We start from the raw sequence: 7804 nt of genomic DNA, 5'->3' as shown, positions 1-7804 counted from the left end.
CAGCCCCAATCCAACTGGGATTACAGCTGGGATCCAGCCCAGATCCAGCCAGGATCACAGCCAGGATCCACCAGGACTGAGCCCAGATCCAGCTGGGATTACAGCCAGGATCCAGCCCAGATCCAGCCGGGATCCACCAGGACTGAACCAGATCCAGCTCACAGGGCCACAGCTGGTGCTGCAACAGCTGAGGGATCCACGGGATCCACTGGGATCCAGCCCAAATCCAGCTGGGATTACAGCCAGGATCCAGCCCAGATCCAGCTGGGATTACAGCTGGGATCCACCAGGACTGAACCAGATCCAGCCCACAGAGCCACAGCCGGTGCTGCAGCAGCTGAGGGATCCACGGGATCCAGACAGATTCCAGTGAGGATTCCAGCCCAGATCCCAGCAGATCCCAGCAGATCCCAGCTCCATCTCCACCCTGGGACTCTCCCCGAGCTCTCTCCCAGCACTTTTGAAGTTTCCAAGGCTCTGCCTCGGCACCAGATCCCTCCTGGCTCCTCCAGATCCCTCCTGGCTCCTCCAGATCCCTCCTGGCTCCTCCAGATCCCTCCTGGCTCCTCCAGATCCCTCCTGGCTCCTCCAGATCCCTCCTGGCTCCTCCAGATCCCTCCTGGCTCCTCCAGATCCCTCCTGGCTCCTCCAGATCCCTCCTGGCTCCTCCAGATCCCTCCTGGCTCCTCCAGATCCCTCCTGGCTCCTCCAGATCCCTCCTGGCTCCTCCAGATCCCTCCTGGCTCCTCCAGATCCCTCCTGGCTCCTCCAGATCCCTCCTGGCTCCTCCAGATCCCTCCTGGCTCCACCAGGCCCCACTTGGATCTACCAGATCCCACCTGGACCTTCCAGATTTCACAGGGATCCTCCAGACTCCACCTGGCTCCACCAGATCCCTCCTGGCTCCACCAGGCCCCACTTGGATCTACCAGATCCCACGTGGACCTTCCAGATTTCACACGGATCCTCCAGATCCCTCCTGGCTCCTTTGGGGATTTTTTGGGGAATTTTTGGGTGGTGGAGTACGAGGTGTGGAGGGTTTTGGGGAATTTTAGGAAATTTGGGGAATTTTTTTTTTAAGAATTTCAGGATTTTTTGGGGGATTCGGGGATTTTTTTGGGAATTTTTTTTAATTTTTGGAGGATTTGGGGATTTTTTGGGGAATTTTTGGGTAGTGGAGTAGGAGGAGTGGGGGGTTTTGGGGAATTTTAGGAAATTTGGGGAATTTTTTTATTTTCGGGGAACTTTGGGATTTTTTGGGGGATTGGGGGATTTTTTGGGGAATTTTTGGTTGGTGGGGTACAAGATATGGGAGGTTTGGGGGGATTTTAGGGAATTTTGGGGGGATTTGGGGTATTTTGGTGGCATTTTGGGAGTTTCTGGGTTGTTTTTGTTTGGTTTTTTTTTTTTAATGTGTGGAGTTTTTTCTGGGAATTTTTGGGGGTTTTTTTGGCAGCTTCTGGAAGTTTTTTGAGGGAATTTCTGGGGGTTTTTTTGTGAATTTTTGGGGCTGCTTTTCAGGAATTTCTGGGAGTGTTTGGGGGAATTTTTGGGGGGAATTTTGGGGTTTTTGGTGAGTTTTGTCCCCGCAGGAAGCCCAGGCCTACGCTGATGACAACAGCCTGCTCTTCATGGAGACCTCGGCCAAGACAGCCATGAATGTCAACGACCTCTTCCTGGCCATCGGTGTGGGATCCGCTGGGACCTGCTGGGGTCACAGCCCAAAGCCAGCCGGGATCCAGCCAGATTGAACCCAGATCCTGCTGGGATCACAGCCCAAACCCAGCCCGCAGGACCATGGGCAGAGCTGCAGCAACTGAGGGATCCCAGGGATCTGCTGGGATCCGCTGGGATCCAGCCCAAACACAGCCAGATTGAACCCAGACCCAGCCCGCAGAGCCACAGCCAGTGCTGCAGTGACTGAGGGATCCACGGGATCCACTGGGACCTGCTGGGATCCAGCCCAACCCCAGCTGGGATCCACTGGGATCGACCTGGGGTCACAGCCGGGATCCACCAGGACTGAACCCAGATCCAGCTGGGATTACAGCCAGGATCCAGCCCAGATCCAGCTGGGATTACAGCCAGGATCCAGCCCAAATCCAGCTGGGATCCACCAGGATTGAACCAGATCCAGCTCACAGGGCCGGGGTCGGTGCTGCAGTGACTGAGGGATCCACGGGATCTACTGGGATCCAGCCCCAATCCAACTGGGATTACAGCCAGGATCCAGCCCAGATCCAGCCGGGATCACAGCCAGGATCCACCAGGATGTGGTGTCCCCAGGTGATCCTGGCCCCCAGGTGACATCCCCCGGTGGTCCCAGTGGTGTCCCCGATGTCCCCAGGTGATCCCAGCCATGGCCACCCCTCAGGTGCCCCCCCGGTCCCCTCCCAGTGTCCCCCAGTTTGTCCCTGTCCCCACCCTGGGGCCGTCCCTCTCTGCACTTTATGGTCACATGTCCCCAGGGTGGCATTGAGGGGACAGCAGTGCCACCCCCTGCCCTTTGTCCTTGTCCCCTCTGGGCCCTCGGTGTCCCCACCGTGTCCAGGGGACAGCCGGGGTGCTGCCACCCCAGTGGGGACACCCCGAGTTGGGGACACCCCGAGGTGGTGGCACCTCAAAATTTGGGGACACCCCGAGTTGGGGACACCCAGAATTGTCCCCCCAGGCACGGGGGGTGGCGGCTGTGGGGTGGAGGGACCCGGTCCTGTATGAAGCCCCTGGGGACACCTTGGGGACATCCCCAGGGACACCTTGGGGACATTCCCAGGGACACCTTGGGGACATTCCCGGTGCTCCAGAGCCTCTGGACGTGGTGACATCGCTGTCCCCAGGGTGGTGACAGAGCCTGCAGGGTCCTGGCCTTGTCCCCACCCTGGGGACACCTCGGGGACACTTCCAGGGCCACTCCCAAGGCCACCTCGGGGACACTCCCAGGGACACCTTGGGGACACTCCCAGAGACACCTCGGGGACACTCCCAGGGACACCTCGGGGACACTCCCAGAGCCACCTTGGGGACACTCCTAGGGACACCTCGGGGACATTCCCGGTGCTCCAGAGCCTCTGGACGTGGTGACATCGCTGTCCCCAGGGTGGTGTCCCCATGTCCCAGCCCTGGACCAAACGGGGACCCCGCAGCTCCTGCCACTCCCTTATTTCCTTTTTCCCCTTTTTTTCCCCTTTTTTTCTTTTTTATCCTTTATTTTCCCTTTATTTTCCCTTTTTTTTCTCTTTATTTTCTCTTTATTTTCCCTTTTTTTCTCTTTTTTTCCCCTTTTCCCTCAGATTTTCTTTCTCTTTTCGGTTCATTTCCTTTTTTTTCTCCCCCCTCGCTTTGGGAAGCTCCTCCCTCGCCGTGAAATAACAATCGTGGTAACCACACCCTCGGGTCGCTGATTTACCCATGTATTTAATGTAAAGTAAAGAAAAAAATCAACAAGGACAAAAAAAAAAAACAAGGAAAAAAATCCCAAAAAACCGAAAATTCCCGATTTTTGTGTGCCCAGGGAGGGGACAGGCGACAACACCGGGGCCACCCGGTGCCAGCAGCCGCTGCCAGATCGCGGCCCTGCCCTGATAAGGCTTATCAGAGTTCACAGCTGCCTGGCGGCTCCTGGTTTTTCTCGTTTTTTTCCCGTTTTTTTCCCCAAATTCCCACCGGGAATTTCGGGGAGCGCTGCGCCTTTAAATCCGCGTGGCAGCTTTAAGACCCCCGTGGTGCTTGGAGTGGTGTTGCCGCTTTAAGCCGGCCGTGGTGGGGCCCACCCTGAGCGAGGCCACGCCCACGTGGCCCCCGTTAAAGTAAACAGAGGGGCGTGACCAGGTGGGTCGCGCCTTCCCCGAGGCCACGCCCATCGCCCCCCTCTTAAAGCGGCCGCGCCCGCAGGGACATCGCGGGACCGGAACCGTTACGCAGGTGCGCGGCGGGGACAACCGGGAGCGGGGACAACCGGGAGCGGGACCGGGGTGGGAACGGGGCGGAAAAACCGGGATCGGGGTGGGGCTGAGGGGAGGGAGAAGCGGGACCCCGCTGAGGCTGGGGGGAAACAACGGGGACCGGGGCACGTTTGGGGACAACCGGGACTGGCCTGGGCCTACGGCGGGGACAACGGGACCGGGATGGCGCTGGGGAGGGGAGAACCGGGACTGGGATGGGACTGGGGGAAGGGACAACCGGGACCGGGATGGCGCTGGGGAGGGGACAACGGGGACCGGACTGGGGACAACCGGGACCGGGATGGCGCTGGGGAGGGGACAACGGAGACCGGACTGGATTGGGGACAACCGGGACCGGACCGGGCTGGGACTGGGTGGGGGCACAACGGGCACCGGGCGCGGTCGTGTCGCAGCAGAGGTCCCTGATTGTCGCTTTCCCCGGCAGCGTTACCGGGGCTGTTTCCCGGTGCCGGTGCCCGCCCCAGCCGCGCTCTCCCGTCCCGCCGCCGCCGCCGCGATGCTGCTGCTCCGGGCCATGGCCGGCCGCAGGTAGGAACGGCCCCGCCGGGGCTCCCGGTGTCCCCCCGGTGTCCCGGGGCCGCTGTGACCCCGCTGTCCCCGCAGGCTCCCGCCGCTGATGCAGCTGCCCCGCCGCTGCTCCCGGTTGGCCGCCGGTAGCGGGGCCCCGGAGGGACACCGGGAACCGGCACCGGGGGGACACCGGGAAGCCATACCGGGGGGACACCGGGGAGAGACCCCCGGGGGACACCGGGGAGAGACTCCCGGGGGACACCGGGGAGCGGCCCCGGTGCTGGCGGCGCTGCTCGGGCTCGGGGCCGTCCTGGCCTACGGAGAGCGGCAGCGGAGGGTGAGCGACACCGCGGGCGGTGGCACCGGGGGGTGGCACCGGGGGGGCGGTGACACCTCGGGGTCCTTCCCCGTGACGGGGACACCGGGTGGGGTTGGACCCCGGCGGGAGGCGGCGCCTGAGGGGCGGATCCCGGTGAGAGGTGACACCGGGACAGCGGGAACGGGGAGGAGGGGTGGCACCGGGGGTGGATCCCGGGGGAAGAGGGTGGCACCGGGAAAGGGACATCCTGGAGACGGGGTGGCACCGGGACAGGGGGACCCGGGACAGGGAAAATCGGGCAGGGAGTGACACCGGTACAGGGGTGACACCGGGACAGGGAAATTCGGGGAGGGGGTGACACCGGGACAGGGGGATCCGGGGACTGGGGTGACACCGGGACAGGGGTGACACCAGGACAAGGATCCGGGGGAGGGGTGACATCGGGAGAGGGAAATTCGGGGCGGTGGTGACACTGGGACAGGGGGATCCCGGGGAGGGCAGGGGTGACACCGGGACAGGGATCCCGGGCAGGGTGACACCGGCATCCCGGAGCGATGGTGACACCGGGACAGGGGGATCCGGTGGAGGAGTGACACCGGGATCCCGGGGTGGGGGTGACACCGGGACAAGGATCCTGGGGAGGGGGTGACACCGGGACAGGGGTGACACCGGGATCCCGGGACAGGGGTGACACCGGGGCAGGGGTGACACCGGGGCAGGGGTGACACCGGGATCCCGGGACAGGGGTGACACCGGGGCAGGGGTGACACCGGGGCAGGGGTGACACCGGGATCCCGGGGCGGGGGTGACACCGGGACAAGGGTGGCCGCCGGTAGCGGGGCCCCGGAGGGACACCGGGAACCGGCACCGGGGGGACAGCGGGGAGAGACCTCCGGGAGACACCGGGGAGCGGCCCCGGTGCTGGCGGCGCTGCTCGGGCTCGGGGCCGTCCTGGCCTACGGAGAGCGGCAGCGGAGGGTGAGCGACACCGCGGGCGGTGGCACCGGGGGGTGGCACCGGGGGGGCGGTGACACCTCGGGGTCCTTCCCCGTGACGGGGACACCGGGTGGGGTTGGACCCCGGCGGGAGGCGGCGCCTGAGGGGCGGATCCCGGTGAGAGGTGACACCGGGACAGCGGGAACGGGGAGGAGGGGTGGCACCGGGGGTGGATCCCGGGGGAAGAGGGTGGCACCGGGAGAGGGACATCCTGGAGACGGGGTGGCACCGGGACAGGGGGACCCGGGACAGGGAAAATCGGGCAGGGAGTGACACCGGTACAGGGGTGACACCGGGACAGGGAAATTCGGGGAGGGGGTGACACCGGGACAGGGGGATCCGGGGACTGGGGTGACACCGGGACAGGGGTGACACCAGGACAAGGATCCGGGGGAGGGGTGACATCGGGAGAGGGAAATTCGGGGCGGTGGTGACACTGGGACAGGGGGATCCCGGGGAGGGCAGGGGTGACACCGGGACAGGGATCCCGGGCAGGGTGACACCGGCATCCCGGAGCGATGGTGACACCGGGACAGGGGGATCCGGGGGAGGAGTGACACCGGGATCCCGGGGTGGGGGTGACACCGGGACAAGGATCCTGGGGAGGGGGTGACACCGGGACAGGGGTGACACCGGGATCCCGGGACAGGGGTGACACCGGGGCAGGGGTGACACCGGGATCCCGGGGCAGGGGTGACACCGGGACGGGGGTGACACCGGGGTAGGGGTGACACCGGGATCCCGGGGCCCGGGGTGTCCCGCTGACCCTCCCGGTGCCCGCAGACCGCGCAGGCCGCCCGCGCCGCCCCGCCCGCGCCGTTCCCCCGTTACACGCGGGCGGAGGTGGCGCGGCACCGCAGCCCGAAGGAGCGCGTGTGGGTCACCTACGGCACCGAGGTGTTCGACGTTACCGATTTCGTGGAGCTGCACCCGGGGGGACCGGACAAGATCCTGCTGGCGGCCGGGGGGGCCCTGGAGCCCTTCTGGGCTCTCTACGCCGTGCACGGCCAGCCGCACGTGCTCGAGCTGCTCCGCGACTACAAAGTGGGCGAGCTGAGCCCCGAGGACGCCGCGCCGCCACCGGGCGACACCGAGGACCCGTTCGCCGGGGACCCCCCGCGCCACCCGGCGCTGCGGGTGAACAGCTCGAAGCCTTTTAACGCCGAGCCGCCGCCGGAGCTGCTGACGCAGAGCTTCCTGACGCCCAACGAGCTTTTCTTCACCCGTAACCACCTCCCGGTGCCCGCCGTGGAGCCGGGCTCCTACCGGCTGCGCGTGGAGGCTCCCGGCGGCCGCGCCTTGTCGCTGTCGCTGGCGGAGCTGCGACAACGCTTCCCCAAACACGAGGTGACGGCCACGCTGCAGTGCGCCGGTAACCGGAGGTCCGAGATGAGCCGCGTGCGGCCGGTCAAGGGGCTGGCGTGGGACATCGGTGCCATCAGCACGGCGCGCTGGGGCGGGGCGCGGCTCCGGGACGTGCTGCTGGCCGCCGGTGTCGGCGACAACACCGGAGACGGCGAGGAGTGGCACGTGTGCTTCGAAGGGCTGGACGCGGACGCTTCGGGGACGCCGTACGGGGCGTCCATCCCGTTAAAACGGGCGCTGAGCGCCGAGGCCGAGGTGCTGCTGGCGTACGAGATGAACGGGCGGGAGCTGCCGCGGGATCACGGCTTCCCGGTGCGCGTGCTGGTGCCCGGTGTGGTCGGGGCGCGGAGCGTGAAGTGGCTGCGGAGCGTGGCGGTGTCGCCCGCCGAGAGCCCGAGCCACTGGCAGCAGAACGACTACAAGGGCTTCTGCCCGTCCGTGGACTGGGATTCCGTGGATTTCGGGGCCGCGCCCGCCATCCAGGAGCTGCCGGTGCAGTCGGCCATCACCGAGCCCCGCGCCGGCGCCGCCGTGCCCGCCGGGGAGCTGACGGTGAAGGGATACGCGTGGAGCGGAGGAGGAAGGGAGGTGATCAGGGTGAGCGGGGGACGGGGAGTGGGGAGGGAAAGGGTGGGAAATGGGGTGGGGGGAA

The 7804-nt window shown here is 65.4% G+C and overlaps 1 protein-coding gene across 1 annotated transcript in view; it reads left to right on the top strand.

Moving 5' to 3' along the window:
- Positions 1-4231: 4231 nt before the first annotated feature.
- Positions 4232-7804, top strand: part of SUOX (sulfite oxidase) — a gene marked incomplete at its 3' end in the record, with an annotated part of 4543 nt that continues 970 nt past the window's right edge. Inside the window, exons 1-3 of the mRNA XM_041477743.1 lie at positions 4232-4490; positions 4566-4809; positions 6571-7749. Of these exons, the coding sequence (XP_041333677.1) occupies positions 4243-4490; positions 4566-4809; positions 6571-7749 (1671 nt within the window). The remainder of the gene's footprint in view (positions 4491-4565; positions 4810-6570; positions 7750-7804) is intronic.

Source organism: Pyrgilauda ruficollis, unplaced genomic scaffold (genome assembly GCF_017590135.1).
Source record: "Pyrgilauda ruficollis isolate IOZ18807 unplaced genomic scaffold, ASM1759013v1 scaffold1122, whole genome shotgun sequence".
NCBI classification, from domain to species: Eukaryota; Metazoa; Chordata; class Aves; order Passeriformes; family Passeridae; genus Pyrgilauda; species Pyrgilauda ruficollis.
Note: the sequence above shows the minus strand (reverse complement) of the source record. Positions and strands in the feature narration are given on the sequence as shown.